General features: G+C 39.7%; 1 protein-coding gene across 1 annotated transcript in view; it reads left to right on the top strand.

Annotated features, from left to right (window-relative positions):
• The first annotated feature begins 867 nt into the window (after positions 1-867).
• Positions 868-19,182, top strand: part of LOC104984821 — a 63,098-nt gene continuing 44,783 nt past the window's right edge. The window contains exons 1-2 of the mRNA XM_010834750.1: positions 868-921; positions 3,017-3,343. Of these exons, the coding sequence (XP_010833052.1) occupies positions 868-921; positions 3,017-3,343 (381 nt within the window). The remainder of the gene's footprint in view (positions 922-3,016; positions 3,344-19,182) is intronic.

The raw sequence follows: 19,182 nt of genomic DNA, 5'->3' as shown, positions 1-19,182 counted from the left end.
TGCGTGTGTGTGTGTGTGTGTGTGTGTGTGTGTTAGTCACTCAGTCGTGTCCAACTCTTTGCAACACCATGGACTGCAGCTCGAGAGGCTCCTCTGTCCATGGAATCCTCCAGGCAAGAATACTGAAGTGCGTTGCCATTCCCTTCTCAAGAGGATCTTCCCAACCCAGGTATTCAACTCTGGTCTTCCACATTGTGGGCAGATTCTTTATCATCTGAACCACTGGGGAAGCCCAGGTGTATACATGTAGATGCTGCTAAATATACATGTATATGTCACATGTGGAGATTTTTTGCCTATATTGTGGAAGAGATTTTGGTTTAACCATCTTCTTCTATTCTCTTAGCTACCTTAGGGATGGTTCTGAAGCCCAACCAATTCTCTTTCCACACAACCTTGAATACATTTTCTGTTTTAACTTGCTATTTTTCTTCTGGGTCTTTCTGGTGGCTCAGTGGTAAAGAATCCGCCTGCCATTGCAGGAGATTTAGGTTCTATCCTTGGGTTCAAAGAGACCCTGGAGAAGGAAATGGCAACTCATTCCAGTATTCTTGCCTAGGAAATCCCATGGACAGAGGAACTTGGTGAAAGACAGTCCATGGGGTCACAAAGAGAGTTGGGCATGACTTAGGGACTAAGCAATAACAATCTTTCTTCTGTTTCTTGGCACTCATTTCAACCAAGTCCTCACTCTAGTATATTCTGTCTTAGGACTATTTATCTACTTCCAATTCCTGGGTTCATCTTGTCCACCAGGATTCTGATGGCTCCCAGGACAGGGTTATTCCTAGGTGTACTCCTCAGCTTGGCTTCCATCATAGGCATGAATCTACATCTTCTATTATTGAAACACATCCCCCCACAATCATGCTTGACATTCAGAGGACTATTCTGATTGTTAATCTAGCTGTCAAAAAGAAGGTAAGGTACTAGTGATACAAAACGTGAGGAGAAGACACAATTGATAGGTATTTGAAGGAATATTTTCAAGCCTTTTAATGACAAATCATTTTCTTACTATTTGAAATTTGGTGCACTAGTTGAACTCATTCCACTTATTTCTACTCTTAACCTTAATTTTTAAATTGGAGTGCATGATTGTCAATGTAAACTTTACCTTGGACTGTCTATACTAGGACTAGAAGAATTTTGTTAATTACCCAGTACAATCTTTATTTTGAAATGTACATTTACAAGATCCACTTTTTCAAAACTTTGTAACTAGTGAAGTTATATTTCTCAATAAAACATTCAGTTCAGTTCAGTTGCTCAGTCGTGTCCGACTCTTTGCCACCCCATGAATCACAGCACGCCAGGCCTCCCTGTCCATCACCAACCCCCGGAGTTCACTCAGACTCACGTACATCGAGTCAGTGATGCCATCCAGCCATCTCATCTTCTGTTGTCCCCTTCTCCTCCTGCCCCCAATCCCTCCCAGCATCAGAGTCTTTTCCAATGAGTCAACTCTTCACATGATGTGTTGGAAGAAGCATATATGTTGATATTACCTATAGTGAAATTCATCTTTAGGGCCTAAAATAAGATTGCAATTGAAAATAAGAAATCGTGACAAGTTTTTGGGTTTTTTGCATATTAGTGGCTTGCTGCTGTGTCACTTCAATCGTGTCCGACTCTGTGTGACCCCATAGACGGCAGCCCACCAGGCTCCCCTGTCCCTGGGATTCTCCAGGCAAGAACACTGGAGTGGGTTGCCATTTCCTTCTCCAATGCATGAAAGTGAAAAGTGAAAGTGAAGTCACTCAGTCATGTCTGACCCTCAGTGACCCCATGGACTGTAGCCTTCCAGGCTCCTCCATCCATGGGATTTTCCAGGCAAGAGTACTGGAGTGGGGTGCCATTGCCTTCTCCGTTAGTGGCTTAGGGAGTTAAACTAGAACAGTGATTAAGAAAATGAATTTTTGAGATAGATAAATGTTGACACTTTATGAGTTTTGTAAAAAAAGGGAAATTACTCAACCTCTCTCAACTCTGTTTGATTATCTGTATTATGAGGATATTAATTTTAAGATCATGGTAAGGGTTGAATTAAACTATCTCTCTAAAAGGCTAGCGTGAGGCTGGGATGCAGTGAGAAATAAAGAGTGACTAGTTGGAAAAGGGACTGGGAGTAGGTGAAATAAGCAACAGAAAGTTTGAAAAACTAGGTACATGTAAGGATCATTTTCTTCTTCAGTATCTATCTAAAAAGAACGATGTGCTGTAGATCTTAACATAGACATAGCCATAGAAAGAGTTACCATTCATATTTGTTTTTTTAAATTGACTAGCCCCCACCTCAGGGAAGTGCACAGAAAACTGTATATATTTACAGAGTAAATATCAAGATTTAACCCAACTTAGCTGCCATCTATGGGGTTGCACAGAGTCGGACATGACTGAAGCAACTTAGCAGCAGCAGCAGCAGCTTACCCTATAGAAAAGCAGAGTGAGCAAGCCCCACAACCACAGATCAATAAAGAAGCATGGTGAAAATATAACACTTACCTCCCCAGCCACTGTTGATAGATATGCAGCCAGAGACTCCAGACTCATAAGCACACCGTGAACTATTGGGAGGCTCTGAAAATCTATCTAGAGTAAACAGAGTAGGTGAAAAGAGTTAAACCTTGAATAGAAAGTCATAAGAGAGGAAAAGACTCATATGCTCCCCCCCAAAGAGTAAGAAGAGGGTTATTCCTGCTAATGATACAGTGTATTCATATGACTAGCATTTCATTCACTTTGAGAGCTCAAAGCTTCTTAGAAATTCCAGCCTGTACAGACCCTTTCTTGCATTTTTTTCTGTTTTTTTATTTTTCTTTATACCATATTTATTTTCTTTACTAACTCCTTCTTGACTAAGCTGGACCTGCAGAGTGTTTCACAAGGCAGTCTCTGTGTGTCCTTCTTTTCTTCCTAAATCAATCAACTTCATTGCAATAATTCAAGTGTGCAGAAGTTTTTTTTTTTTTTTCCTATATGAAGGCACCACATTCTAGTCCTTGTTTCATTCTAGACTCCATCTAGTAACATCCAAAGAAGACAACTTAAAAAAGAATTTGATGAGAATGGGAAGCTAATTCAGTTCCAGAATCGCAGTAATAAGATAATTGATTTAAGAAGTAGTGAGAGCAAAATACAGATGGAAAAATTCACCCCAACTGAAGCAGAAAAGAGAGGAGCATTCTGGAAGCACAGAGTTCCGAGCATCACACTTGACTCCATTTCCCCATCCTACTTGTTTAAGTGCAGGAAGAGACTGCTGCATTCTGGGCCCGTCCCTCCTTGTTTTCAGCCCTTTTTTGTGCCTGAACCTTACAACTTACAGGAAAGAGACTGTGCAGTGAGGGCCATATCTTATTAAATTAATTAATTTATTTATTTAAATTTAATAATATTAAAATTAATAATTAATAATTAATTAAAACATACCTGTTTTAAATAGCTCTCCATACATTAAAGTTACCGCCCAATGTACATTCCCTGTATTGTTTTTGCCAAATGAAGCAAAATATTTGTCTGATTCTGTTATAAGGATCTTATATATTCTTAGTCGATCCATATATTTCCAGGGATCAATGATTATCTTGTTATTCTGCACTGGAAATTCTGCTATGTCTCCATTAATCTGGTCCCAGAAAGGGAGATAGTTGTTGCTTGCATTGGTGGTTGGCCCTGGATCTGGGGCCAATCCCACAGAAAAGAAGTTCAGGAAGAGAAAAGTAGGGATCAGCAAGGAAGACCACATCCTCTCCCTGCCTGTTGTACTTAAGTGTAAGTCTCAACCAAAAGCAAGTTATATAGCAGATGGGAGGTAGTCTTCTGGCCAATTAGAAAATGACAAATAAACTGCCCAACAAGCACCTGAATTGATGAGTAAATAATGAACGTCTGCCAACACGGATTTAGCAACTAAAATTGTAAAGGCTTCAGATAATTGTAAAATGCTTCAAATAAATTATTTGCACAGATAATTTATTGAAAATAGGTATTATTTCCCATAGTTTAAACTATGTAATCACTGTCAGTTTTTCTAAAACAACATATTAAATTTAACCTAAAGGAATACTTTCATGTTTTCCTGTTTTATTGTGAAATAGTTGACATGCCATTGCCTAAGTTTAAGGCATATAGCATGAAAGGTTGCTTTACATATTTTGTAAAATGATTACCACAAAAGTTTCAGCTAATATCCATCCTCTCATCTAAATACAATGAAAAGAAAGAAAAAATAGGGAAAAGCACTTTCTTCTTGTGATGAGAACTCTTAGGTTTTACTGTCCTCACAACTTTTTAATATATAATACAACAGTGTTAGGTTTTCCTGGTTTCTCAGTGGTAAAGAATCTGACTCCCAAGGCAGGAGACCTGGGTTTTATCTATGAGTTGCGAAGGTCCCTTGGAGAAAGAAATGGCAACCCCCTGCAGTATTCTTGCCTGAGAAATCCCAAGGACAGGGGAGCCTGGCAGGCTATAGTCCACAAAAAGTCGTACATGACAGAGCATGCACAGGCACTGCAGGGTTAGCTATAGTCATCGTGTTGTACATTACATCCCTAGTATTTATCTTATAACTGGAAGTCTGTACTTTCTGACCAGCTTCTTCATTTCTCTATCCTCCTGACCACCTCCTCTAGTAACCCCAAATATGATCTCTTTTTCTACATGCTTTTTTTTTTCCTTTCAGATTCTGCACATGAGTAAGATCATATAGTTTTTTTCTTTCTTTGACTTACTTCACTTAGTATAATACCTTAAAGGTCCATCCATGTTACAGCAAATGTCAGGATTTCCTTGCACTTTATGGCTGAATAATATTCCATTGTATGTGTTTACCACAACTTCTTTATCCTTTCGTCCATCAGTGGACACTTAGATTTTCAAGACTTGGCTCTTGTAAATAAAGCAGCTATGAATATGGGGTGCAGATATCTTTTCTTAGTGTTTTTGTTACCATTTGGATATACTCCCAGTGGGTCTCCCTGGTAGCTCAGACAGTAAAGAATCTGCCTGAAATGCAGGCGACCTCAGTTTGATCCCTGGGTCAGGAAGATCACCTGAAGAAGGGAAGGGCTTCCCACTCCAGTATTCTTGCCTAGAGAATCCCAAGGACAGAGGAACCTGATGGGCTATAGTCCATGGGGTCTCAAAGAGTCAGACATGACTCTTTCATACTCTAACACTTCCATAATTCCAGAAGTACAATTGCTGGGTCATATGGTAGTTTTATTTTTTATTTTTTGAGGCTCCATACTGTTTTCCATAATGACTATACCAGTTTACAATCCCACGAAACGTGCACATTCATGCTAGCATTTGTTGCTGCTGCTGCTGCTGCTACATCGCTTTAGTCGTGTCCAACTCTGTGTGACCCCATAGACAGCAGCCCACCAGGCTTCCTGTCCCTGGGATTCTCCGGTAAGAACACTGGAGTGGGTTGCCATTTCCTTCTCCAATGCATGAAAGTGAAAAGTGAAAGTGAAGTCGCTCAGTTGTGTCCGACTCTAGCGACCCCATGGACTGCAGCCTACCTACCAGGCTCCTCCGTCCATGGGATTTTCCAGGCAAAAGTACTGGAGTAGGAGGGTGCCATTGCTTTCTCCACCAGCATTTGTTATCTGTTGTCTTTTTGATAATAGACATTGTGAGGTGGTATAACTGTGTGAGGTGGTATCTCATAGTGGTTTTCATTTGCATTTTCCTAATAACTTGTGATGTTGAGCATCTATTTATGTACCTATGGATCTTTTGTATTTCTTCTTTGGAAAAATATCTTTGTTTTTTACCCTGAGTTGTTTGAGTTTTTTGTATGTTTTGTATACTAAACCCTTATCAGATAAAGTAAAAGTGAAGTTGTTCAGTTGTTTCCGACTCTTTGTGACCCCATGGACTGTAGCCTACCAGGCTCCTCCATCCATGGGATTTTCCAGGCAAGAATACTGGCGTGAGTTGCCATTTCCTTCTCCAGGAGATCTTCCCTACCCAGGGATTGAACCCGGGTCTCCCGCATTGTAGGCAGACGCCTTACAGTCTGAGGCACCAGGGAAACTCTTAACAGATAAGAGTTCTGCAAATATTTTTTCCCATTGTCCCGGTGGTCTTTTCATTTTGTTGATGGTTTCTTCCTCTTTTTAGTTTGATGTAGTCTTGCTGATTTATTTTTAAATTTGTTACTTGTGGTTTTTTGAATTATATTCAAAAAAACATTAAGGAGACTATTGATGAGCTTTGTTCCTATGTTTTCTTCTAGGAGTTTCATATGTTCAGTTCTTAAATGTAAGTGTTCAATTCATTTTAATTTAATTTTTGTAAGTGTGTTAAATATGGGTCTGGTTTTATTCTTTCACATGTTTTTATTCAGTTATCCCAGTGCTATTTATTGAAGATTGTCTTTTCTGCACTGAGTATTCCTGGCTTCCTTGTTAGATACTAGTTAATTGATTATGCTTCGGTTTATTTCTGGGCTCTGTATTCTGTTTAAGTGGTCTATGTTTCTGTTTTTATGATGGTAACCAATGTTTTGATGCCTAGAGCTTTGTAATATAGCTTGAAACCAGAGAGTGTGCCTTGCTATATAAGTGCCTTGTTATTTTTTCCTCAGGATATTTTTTGGCTATTCTTAGTCTTTTGTGGTTCCATATAATTTTCAGAAGTGCTTTTTCCTACTTCTGTATAAATGCCTTTGAAATCTTGATAGGGATTAGTTTGAACTTAAAGGTGGTTTTGGTAGTATCAATTTTTTGACAGCATCATTTCTTCCAATCCATGAGCATAATGTATCTTTCCATTGATTTATGTCTTCTTTGATTTCTTTCATCAGTGTTTTAATGATTTTCAGAGTAGAGATCTTCAGCACCTTAAGTAAATTTTCTTCTCTGTATTTTGTTTTATTTATATTGTTATAAATGGAATTGAATCTTCACTTTGTTTAAGAATTTTGTTAGTGAACGGTGTTGCTACTGATCTGTGTATGTAAATTTTGTTAATTTGTTAATTTTCCAACTTTATTGAATTCCTAGTATAGATCTAACAGGTTTTTTCAGTTTGTTTGTTTTTTGAATCTAACAGTGCTTCAGTGTAGCTCTACATGAATTCAGCCTATTGGGAGATTCTTTTAGCCTCATGAATCTGAATGTTTATTTCTGTCTCCATATTTCCGAAGTTTTCAGTCATTTTTGCTTTATATACACTTTCTCTCCCTTTCTTCTTTTCTTCTCTTTTTAAAGTTCTCATATTGCAAATGTTTTGTTTCATTGTGCCCCATAATTCCATAGCTGTCTTCAATCTTTTTTACTATTTTTTCTTTTTCTCTCCTGTCTCAGTAATTTCTAATGTCCTATCACTTTAGTTCATGGACTGTTTCTCTGCATAGTCAGTCAGTCTGTTTTGTCGCTCTCTATTAAATGCGTCAGTTCAGTTATTGTATTCGTTTTCTCTTGGATTTCTGTTTCTTTTTTTAACGGTTGCTCCTTTTTTATCTTTTTTATCAAACATCTCATTCTGTTGCTCATGCGTTGGTTTCCTAATTTTGTCAAGTTCTCTTTCTGTGTTTTCTTGTAGTTCACTAAACCTTCTTTTAGAGAATTAGTCTGAGTTTTTTGTCTGACAGTTTATAAGTCCCCATTTATTTGGAGTCAGTTATTAGATCTTTATTAGATTCCACTGGTCTTGTCATATTTATCTGATTATTTTTTCTGTGTATTTGAGTAATAGGATTTCTTTTCCAGGCCTTATAAGTTTGTTCTCGCAGATATTTTTCTTTACTGTTCAGCTCAGTTTGGGTTTCTGGGTGTGTCTGCTGGTAATGTTTTAAGGCAGGAGGAGCCTGCTATTATGGTCTATTCTGGGGCAAGACACATGTTCCGCCTTTGAGGATGGAGATGGGATGGGGTGCACCACTGGCTGAGGACAGTTGGCTAGGACTTCTGGCTTGGTTTCTTACCCAAATGAGGTTGCAGAATGGAATCTACGACTGCATGAGTTCTTTGGTCAGGACCAGGTAGTATATTCTGTAGTAGGTGGGACTATGAATTAGCTTCCCTACTCTGGCAGGGCAGCAGACCAGGACACAGGGATTGTATAGCTCATTGTTTTCTGGTCCAGATTCAGCCTGAGTGTGTGCTGAATTTTCTGCTGAGGCCACCAGCTTTGCTCTGCAGTTGTGGGGAGCCGTGGGCTATCCTCTGGTCAAGTGGTACTGCCCTCCAACTTTCCTGATGAACAAGTGCTGGGGTCCAGCCCCAGCTGATCCAGGGTATTCGAAGGAGAGACGGCGTTGGCGAGGATCAGGAAACAACTGCTTAATTAAACGTTAATTAAGGATATAAAGAGTAATAGAATGAGGATAGCTCAGTGAGGAAATTCAGTGGAGAAAAGCGGCTGAAATAAGGATAGCTCAGTAGGAAAATTCAGTGAAGTAAAGAGGCTGAATAAAATTCCAAAGCAGGGAATTAACGTCACCTACGAAGGCTGCAGGCGTCCTCCCGTTCTCCTGAAGGAGAGGAGACACTAAGGCCTCCCCGGTCGGATCTTAGAAGCCCAGGAAAAATTAGTAGGCTTGATGAGCTTCCCCGCCTCAGAGGAAAAATTCAGCCAGAAGGTGAAAGAAAGAACGACATGGGGAGACCAAATTTTGGTGAACAAAAAAAGGGGGCGTACTTTATTTTCCAAAGTAGTTTTATACCTTAAGTTGTGCATAGAGGATAATGGGGGAAGGGGTGGAGTCATGCAAGGACAGCAGTTCCTGGTTCTAATCGAAGCCAGGCTTTCAAACATATCATATGCAAAAGTTCAGGTGATTTACATCATCTTCTGGCCAGGAGGCCTGTTAACATTTTAAGAAACTTATCTTTCTCTAAAGGTGATTATTCCAAAGTCAGGCACCAGCCTCCAAAAAAGCATTGGACAAAGCTGCATTCCTATAGGACAAAGGTGAGGTGGGCTCAATCAAGAAAAGAATTAACTCAAGGGTCCAAGGTTACAAACATTGAGGCTACTACTTACATTTCTATACACCCATTATATCAATCAATACACTGCCAAGGACACAGTAGGTAAGGGGTATGGAGACTTAGCAGCAAACATTGGCCCAATAAGTGAAAAACCCTTCACCAATACAATTTCTAATCAATCTTTTAACTACTCAGAAGAATCTGTGTTTAGACAGTTTAGAACATCTCCTGCCTCTCACAGTTGGGAGTCTCTGAACAATCACATGTGGCCGGAAAAACCTATTCAGGCAGGCTAGAGGACTTCCAAAGGAGTTTGTAGGTTGGAACACTGTCACACCCAGGAATTGTTAACTGGAGCTGTAAGCTAACTCTTTTTTCAGAGAGAGGTAGTGGGGGACAGCCCCCTGTAAAGTCAGAGGTGTAGGTGAGAGCACAAAGCAGAAAGTAGGCAGACTCTGGTTTTGGGGGTAGATGCTCGAGAATTTCCAGGGGGACCCTGAGGCTCGATCCCGCCTTTGTGTATGCCAAGCCTCCTTCCTCATGACTTTGCCATGGGCGGAGCTCGCTCCCCACAAACAAGGCCACTGGGTTTGCTCTGCAAACTATCAACTCTGTCTGCCCTTCTCTCAGCTCAAGTGCTATTGGACCACACAGCTTCAGGGAGTTGTTGCCAATATTCTGGTCAGATTGGGCCAGGTTATTGTTTTACAGTCACTAAGTCATGTCTGACTCTCTGCATACCCACAGATTTCAGAATGCCAGGCTTTCTTGTCCTTCACTATCTCCCAGAGTTTGTTCAAATCCATGTCCACTGAGTTGGTGAGTTGGGTTCCATCCCAGGGTTGGGAAGATCCTTTGGAGGAGAACATGGCAACCCACTCCAGTATTCATGCCTGGAGAATCCCATAAACAGAGAAGCCTGGTGGGCTACAGTCCCTAGGGTGGCAAAGAGTCAGACAAGACTGAAGTGACTTAGCATGCACAAACTGGTGATACTATCCAAGCATCTCATCCTCTGCTGCCCTCTTCTTCTTTTGCCTTCAGTCTTTCTCATCATTGGGGTCTTTTCCAATGAGTTATGTGTGATTTTTGTCTATTCATCTGTCAATGGACAATACATTTGCTTCCTTACTTTGGCTATTGTAAATAATGCCAAAATAAACTCTAAAATGCAAATATCCTTATGAATTGTTTTTTTCTTAGGGTAAATATCCAGAAGTGAAACTGCTGAATCACATGGCAGTTCTACTTTTAATTTTTTGAGAAGCCTCTATACTATTTTCCACAGACTCATAGATATTGTATTCTTGCCCGGGAAATCCCATGGACAGAGGATCCTGGCAGGTTACAGTCCATGGAGTCAGAAAGAATCCATCAGGACTTAGTGACTAAACAACAACAATAACAACAATACAGGGAACAGATTATTGCTGGGGGTGGGGTGGGGAAAATAGGTGAAGAGAGTTAGAGACACAATCTCCCAGATACGTAATAAATAAGCCACGAGGATGTAATATACAGCGCAAGAAATATGGTCAATGATATTATAATAACTGTATGGGGTCAGATGATTACTAGACTTATTGTGGTGGTTATTTCATAATGTATACAAATGTCAAAACACTATGTAATACATTTGGGACTAACATAATATTGTATGTCAACTATTTTCAAGAATAAATAAAGAATGTTCCTGAAGCAACTCTAGAGTCACCTTTGCCTGGGACTAGTTTTCTTTACTACTAAAAAGTGACATTCATGGAGTGTTTACTGAATGTTGTACTTATTCAACAAAAACTCCTCCATATGGTTGGAGGAAACTTGAATGAATGATGGCCTTCTAGGAACTTAGGGAATTTGAAGGCTTATGCACCCCCAGAAAATGTTTTTCCTTTTGTCTTGTAGAGTTTCATTCTATACCTATGCCGATTGCTATTCAAATAAAAGATTGGAGGGGAGGAGAACTCTAAGCAAATTTCTGAAGTTCTGTCTTTGCATGCTTTCCTTTTTATCCTGGCATTATACTTTGCAAATTCTGATAGCTTTAATTTCCCTAAAGTCCAACCTTTTTCTCCTCAATTCAGGATAAGCTCTGGAGTCTTGGGTTTTTGCCTCTTGAGCTTAGCAAATGGCAGAAAATTATGGCTTTTAGGACTCACTAGATTTGTTTCCTTTTTTCTAAACCATTACTTCCCTCTCCTGATTGCTTTCTCCTGTCTGGAAATAAATTTTATATATTTTATCCTGGTTTTTAGTTTTTATGCAAGCAGCAATTCCAGTTGGAGTACCTTTGTAATAGGCAGAAGCAGAATTTCTTAAACTTAAAAGATTTGAGCATCTGGAATAGAGTTTCCAAGTTCTTTATTCTCAGGGACAATAGTGACAGATCTTGGCATAACATTCATAAAAGAGGCAAGGTTTCAGTGTTTGGGTCCTATCAGTAGCATTTCTATCTTAGAAGTCAAGCTCTGAACTATTCAAAAGGCCCAATCTGATAATTCTTTTTTCCTAGACTTGAAACCAGTTACTCCTGCAGGGACAGTCAGGAGGATAATTTTTTCTTCCTCAGAACACTACTGACATTAAGAAAAAAATATCATAGACAAAGTAAATATTCTGAACCTTACTAAACCTTACTAAAAAGACTTTTGCCCATAAAAATATTTTAGATACACATCAAGAGGATGGTATAAATTCTTGAAGGTTCGAAGAGAAATATATAAAGAAAGAGATGACTTTTTTTCTCAGTGCTTTAAATATGGACCACATTATCCAAAATTCTCTAGTAATTGCAAGTCCAGAAACATTGTTGAAGTTCAAAAATCTAAGAAAAAGAGATCTGATGTCAGAAGCAAGTTCAGTTCAGTTCAATTCAGTCACTCAGTCGTGTCCGACTCTTTGCACTGCCATGAACCACAGCACACCAGTCCTCCCTGTCTATCACCAACTTCTGGAGTTTACCCAAACTCATGTCCATTGAGTTGGTGATGCCATCCAACCATCTCATCCTCTGTTGTCCCCTTCTTCTCCTGCCCTCAATCTTTCCCAGCATCAGGGTCTTTTCAAATGAGTCAGCTCTTTGAATCAGGTGGCCAAAATATGGGAGTTTCAGCTTCAACATCAGTCCTTCCAATGAACACCCAGGACTGATCTCCTTTAGGATGGACTGGTTGGATCTCCTTGCAGTCCAGGGGACTCTCAAGAGTCTTCTCCAACACCACAGTTCAAAAGCATCAATTTTTTGGCGTTCAGCTTTCTTTATAGTCCAACTCTCACATCCATACATAACCACTGGAAAAACCATAGCCTTGACTAGATGGAGCTTTGTTGACAAAGTAATGTTTCTGCTTTTTAATATACTGTCCAGTTTGGTCATAACTTTCCTTCCAAGGAGTAAGCATTTTTTAATTTCATGGCTGCAGTCACCATCTGCAGTGATTCTGGAGCCCCCCAAAATAAAGTCTGACACTGTTTCCATCTATTTGCCATGAAGTGATGGGACCAGATGCCATGATCTTAGTTTTCTGAATGTTGAGCTTTAAGCCAACTTTTTCACTCTTCTCTTTCACTTTCATCAAGAGGCTCTTTAGTTCTTCACTTTCTGCCACAAGGGTGGTGTCATCTGCATATCTGAGCTTATTGATGTTTCTCCTGGCAATCTTGATTCCAGCTTGTGCTTCCTCCAGCCCAGCATTTCTCATGATGTACTCTGCATATAAGTTAATTAAGTAGGGTGACAATATACAGCCTTGATGTACTCCTTTTCCTATTTGGAAATAGTCTGTGGTTCCATGTCCAGTTCTAACTGTTGCTTCCTGACCTGCATACAAGTTTCTCAAGAGGCAGGTCAGGTGGTCTGGTATTCCCATCTCTTTCAGAATTTTCTACAGTTTATTGTGATCCACACAGTCAAAGACTTTGGGATGGTCAATAAAGCAGAAATAAATGTTTTTCTGGATCTCTCTTGCTTTTTTGATGATGCAGTGGATGTTGGCATATTTGATCTCTGGTTCCTCTGCCTTTTCTAAAACCATCTTGAACATCTGGAATTTTACAGTTCACATATTGCTAAAGCCTGGATTGGAGAATTCTAAGCATTACTTTACTAGCGTGTGAGATGAGAAGCAAGTTAGTGTGACTTAAAAAAGAAACCTCTATCCTTTGACCAGCATACCCTTAAAGTTGCAGATGAAATCCCTTTATCTAACAATTGAGCACACATTCCTGGAACACTAAGTGCTTGCTAGAAAAGTGTCAAGGATGGGAAGAAATTCTGGGTAGGTTAGTACAAAATATTTAAAGTAATATTAGGTGAATTTTGAAATGACGTGGAATGGGAAATTCTTGTATAAATAGGAATTCTTATATCTTTATGTTGCCTTTTTATTTTTTTGTATAGTTCCTGGTGCTCTAGTCTATATTAGTTAATTAGCTACAAATGAGGAAGCCTGTACGTTTGTGAATTTCATCTTAAAGGACACGAGGCCTTTGAGTTCTGTCACTTCATGTACTGTTTTACACCCCTTTTACAGTTTTCTGGGGCAAAAATTTCTTCTTAATAGTGGTTCCAGGGAATGGATTCTTGAAAATGGAAGCATAAGGACTCTAACTGATTCTGGTCTCCTCCCTCACGAATATAGTCCAAACTCCCTTAATGAACATCAGTACAATTTTTAAGCCTGACTGGCTAAGCAAACAAGCAATATTGCTACTATATAATATTTATATAATATAAATTTTAAAATATTCATGGTAAAAATCTTATCCACAAACCACCATTATCCCCATTTATATTTCACTTTCTTGGTATTTCTTATCTGTTTTATGTCCTTTAGATATAGTTTGATATTTTAGGACTTCTCAGTTTAACCCAGCAAAAGCCATATATAGATGCCTATCTTTGGATATGCATTTCAATGCAACAGTTTTCTGGAGCTAACCATAGCTGCAAATTAGCTTCCAATTTTTCTGTAAAGTTTTAAGGAATAAAAGAACTCATTGTAAGAGTAACACTAGTTCAGCAGAACAGGCAAATACAGTAGCAGAATAGAAACTGTATTGACACTTTTATGATGACCATCTCAATGATATTTGAATTCTTTGATAGAATGACTATCATTTTATGGAAAAATAAAAGAACTAGTGAACTCACTTTGATGTCAACCACAAGGAAAGGAAAACACATTATTTAACCACTTTCATTTACTTTTCTTCTAATCTGTAGACTATATCAAATAATGTTAAATTCTAAAAATTGCCTGCATCTCATATCTCTTCTTGCTTCAACTGTATATCCTCACTAGTTTGCACTGTTAAGTGATTCAGTTTTCTACAAAGATTGTGTTGTCATAATATCATTTCATGCACTTAATCATCTTGCTTCATAGAAAAGTTCTGAGATTCAACACAATGGTTTGGGGGAAGTGGGTTTCTCTGAGACTTGTCCTAGGCTTGTTTTGATGAGTTGGCCCCAAACTTGCATCAATCTTAATTACCTATCTTGTCAGAAGAACATATAAGAGAATCCTGGAACAAACAAGAGAGGTGTTTTTCCAGGTATTGCCGGGAGAAGGTGGGGTAGTGGAAGGAAGAAAAAAGAAATGTCTTCTGGAGATGTAATATTCAGTAAAAACAGTATTCTTGGTGATTTGAACACTACTCTGCCCAGTATAAAAAAGAGAACTGGTGGTCTTGGGAGATGGATACGATGTGTCAGACAATAGGGCCTAATTAACTCACAGACACTGGAAGGATTTTCTTCCAAGCATCTGCTAGCACTTGATTACTAGAAAGAAGTAGTTGGCAAATGGACTTTATTTGTTACTAAGGCAGCGCACTTGACATCAGCTCTATGTTAGGACACACAGAGTTTCTTATTGCACTGCAAAAAGAAAAAAAACTTACAAACTTGGTGACTTGAGAGACACAGATTTATTATATTATACTTCTGGTTTCAAAAGTCCAAATATTGGCTTCACTGAACTTAATCCAAGATGTTCAAAGGACTGATTCTTTTTTTTTTTAATATAAATTTATTTATTTTAATTGGAGGCTAATTACTTTAAAATATTGTATTGGTTTTGCCATACATCAACATGAATCCGCCACGGGTGTACACGTGCTCCCCATCCTGAACCCCCCTCCCACCTCCCTCCCTGTACCATCCCTCTGGGTCATCTCAGTGCACCAGCCCCAAGCACCCTGTATCCTGCATCCAACCTGGACTGGCAATTAGTTTCATATATGATATTATACATGTTTCAATGCCATTCTCCCAAATCATCCTACCCTCGCCCTCTCCCACAGAGTTCAAAAGACTGTTCTATACTAACAAACACATGAAAAGATACTCAACATCACTCATTATCAGAGAAATGCAAATCAAAACCACAATGAGGTACCATTTCACACCAGTCAGAATGGCTGCAATCCAAAAGTCTACAAGCAATAAATGCTGGAAAGGGTGTGGAGAAAAGGGAACCCTCTTACACTGTTGGTGGGAATGCAAAGTAGAACAGCCGCTATGGAGAACAGTGTGGAGATTCCTTAAAAAACTGGAAATAGTACTGTCTTATGACCCAGCAATCCCACTGCTGGTCATACACACCAAGGAAACCAGAACTGAAAGAGACACGTGTACCCCAATGTTCACCGCAGCACTGTTTATAATAGCCAGGGCATGGAAGCAACCTAGATGTCCATCAGCAGATGAATGGATAAGAAAGCTGTGGTACATATACACAAGGACTGATTCTTTTTGAAGCTTCTGAAGGCAAAATCAATTTCCTTGCCCTTTACAGTTTCTAGAGGCCACTTAAATATCTTCCGATCCTTCCCTTTCATCACTGCAATCTGTGGTCCGGTCCTCACATCTCACTCGGATCATCAGGCATCTTCTTTATAAGGATCTTGTGAGTCCACTGAGCTGAACCTGATAATTCAGCTCAAGATCCCTGCATTAATCACAGCTGTTAAGTCTCTTTTGTCATGAAGCGTAACATATTCTCAAGTTCAGGGTTTAGGACATTGTATTATTATCAGTTTTGCAAGGGCTACCTTAACAAAATACCACCAAGTGTGTGACTTAACCAACAGAATTTATTTTCTCACAATTCTAGAGTCTAGAAACCTAAGATCAAGGTGCTGCTAGGACTGATTCCTTTCCAGGCCTGTGAGGAAGAGTCTGTTTCATGCTTCTCCTCTAGCTCCTGGTAATTTGCTGGCAATCTGCCATTCTTCGGCATGTAGAAACACTGCATAAGATTAAATTTAATATACTATCACTGGAAAATGAGTTTATTATAGTGCTATTACATCATGTCCAGGATATCATGAATTAAAAATGAAACTACATACCCTGTGGTATCTAAATCCCACTGTTTTGAGCCAGAATTGGCATGTGCTGTGCCCATGGCTTGTGCTTCACAATGATACATGAGTACCTGTGTTGTGAAAGCTTGTTGCTTAGGGTCTAGCTTATTGTTATCCTCCCAGGCCAGATGGAACCAGAACTTACTAAGCAGTATCTCTGGCGGTTATCTTGATAACAGGATGTAAATGGTATATAATTAGTATATAGAGCAAAAGTATTTTGGGAGTCAGGAGACTTAGGAAAAAATAGGAGGCTAATTGATATGAGGTGTTATAAACATTACGTTAACCTTTCTGTCACCACTATAAGATGACCTGGAAAAGGTCAGTTTTCATTCCAATTCCAGAGAAAGGCAATGCTAAAAAATGTTCAAACTACCATACAATTGAGCTCATTTCACATGCTAGCAAGGCAATACTCAAAATCCTTCAAGCTAGGCTTCAACAATATGTGAACCAAAAACTTCCAAATGTACAAGGTAGATTTAGAAAAGGCAGAGGAACCAGAGTTCAAATTGTCAACCTCTGCTGGACCATAGATAAAGCAAGAGAATTCCAGAAAAAATCTTCTTCTGCTTCATTGATTATGTTAAAGCCTTTGACTGTGTAGATTACAGTAAGCTCTGGAAAAGTCTTAAAGAGATGGGAATACTAGACCACCTTACCTGCCTTCTGAGAAACCTCTATGCATGTCAAGTTCAAGAAGCAACAGTTAGCACTGGACATGGAACAATGAACTGGTTCAAAATTGGGAAAAGAGTATATCAGGGCTATATATTGTCACCCTACTTATTTAATTTATTTGCATAGTTCATCATGCAAAATGTCAGGCTGGATGATGCACAAAGTCGAATCAAGATGGCCAGGAGAAATATCAACAACCTTAGATATACAGATGATACTACACAAATGGCAGAAAGATAAGAGGAACTAAAGAGCCTCTTGATAAGGGTGAAAAAGAAGACTGAAAACCTGGCTTAAAACTCAACATTCAAAAAACTAAGATCATGGCATCTGGTCCCATGTCTTCATGGCAAATAGAAGGGGAAAAGTGAAAACAGTGACAGATTTTATTTTCTTGGGCTCCAAAATCACTGCAGACAGTGACTGCAGCCATGAAACTAAAAGACACTTGTTGCTTGGAAGAATAACTATGAAAAACCTAGACAGTGTATTGAAAAGCAGAGACACCACTTTGCCAACAAAGATCCGTCTAGTCAAAGCTATGGTTTTTCCATTAGTTATGTCCGGATATGATCATTGGAACATAAGGAAGGTTGAATACCGAAGAATTGATGCTTTCAAACTGTGGTTCTGGAGAAGATTCTTGAGAGTCCTTTGGATGACAGGAAGACCAAACCAGTCAATCCTAAAGGAAATGAACCCTGAATATTCTTTGGAAGGACTGATGCTGAAGCTGAAGCTCCAATAGTTTGGCCACCTGATCGGAGAGCCTACTCCTTGGAAAAAAGACCCTGATGCTAGGAAAGACTGAAGGCAGGAGAAGAAGAGGATGAGATGGTTGGATGGCATCATGGACTCAATGGACATGAGTTTGAACAAACTGTGGGAGATAGTGACGGACAGGGCAGCCTGATGTGCTATAGACGATGGGGTCACAAAGAGTTGGACGTGACTGAGCAACTGAACCACAATAAAAATAAGGTACAATACAGAATTTGGAACTTCGCTATATGAAAACATGTTTGTGTTTTTTTAAGATTTTCATTTATTTATTTTTGGCTGCATTGAGTGTTCATTGCTATACTCAGGCTTTCCCCAGTTGTAGTGAGTGGGGGTTACTTTTCATTGCAGTGCATGGGCTTCTCTTTGCTGTAGTTTCTCTTGTTGTGGAGCACAGATGGTAGGCAGACAGGCTTCAGTATTTGTGACATGCGGGCTCAGTAGTTGTGGCTCCCAGGCTCTAGACACAGGCTCAATAGTTGGGGCGTGCTAAGTTGCTTCAGTCATGTCTGACTTTCCTGACCTTAAGGACTGCTGCCTGCCAGGCTCCTCTGTCCTTAGGATTCTCCAGGCAAGAATACCGGAATGGGTTGCTATGTCCTCCTCCTGGGGATCTTCCCAACCCAGGGATTAAACCTGTGTTTCTTATGTCTCTCCTGCACTGGCAGGGGTTCCTTTACCACTCAGTTCAGTTCAGTTCAGTTCAGTTGCTCAGTCATGTCCGACTCTTTGAGATCCCATGAACCACAGCCCTGTCCATCGCCAACTCCCGGAGTTCACTCAGACTCATGTCCATCGAGTCAGTGATGCCATCCAGCCATCTCATCCTCTGTCGTCCCCTTCTCCTCCTGCCCTCAATTCCTCCCAGCATCAGAGTCTTTTCCAATGAGTCAACTCTTCGCATGAGGTGGCCAAAGGACTGGAGTTTCAGCTTTAGCATCATTCCTTCCAAAGAAATCCCAGGGCTGATCTCCTTCAGAATGGACTGGTTGGATCTCCTTGCAGTCCTAGGGACTTTCAAAAGTCTTCTCCAACACCACCATCCAAAAGCCTCAATTCTTAGGCACTCAGCCTTCTTCACAGTCCAACTCTCACATCCATACATGACCACAGGAAAAACCATAGCCTTGACTAGATGGACCTTTGTTGGCAAAGTAATGTCTCTGCTTTTGAATATGCTGTCTAGGTTGGTCATAACTTTCCTTCCAAGGAGTAAGCGTCTTTTAATTTCATGGCTGCAGTCACCATCTGTAGTGATTTTGGAGCCCCCCGAAATAAAGTCTGACACTGTTTCCACTGTTTCCCCATCTATCGTATGAAGTGGTGGGACCGGATGCCATAATCTTCGTTTTCTGAATGTTGAGCTTTAAGCCAACTTTTTCACTCTCCACTTTCA

This window comes from Bison bison, unplaced genomic scaffold (genome assembly GCF_000754665.1).
Source record: "Bison bison bison isolate TAMUID 2011002044 unplaced genomic scaffold, Bison_UMD1.0 scf7180017864035, whole genome shotgun sequence".
Lineage (NCBI taxonomy): Eukaryota > Metazoa > Chordata > Mammalia > Artiodactyla > Bovidae > Bison > Bison bison.
This window is presented reverse-complemented; position numbering and strand designations above follow the sequence as displayed.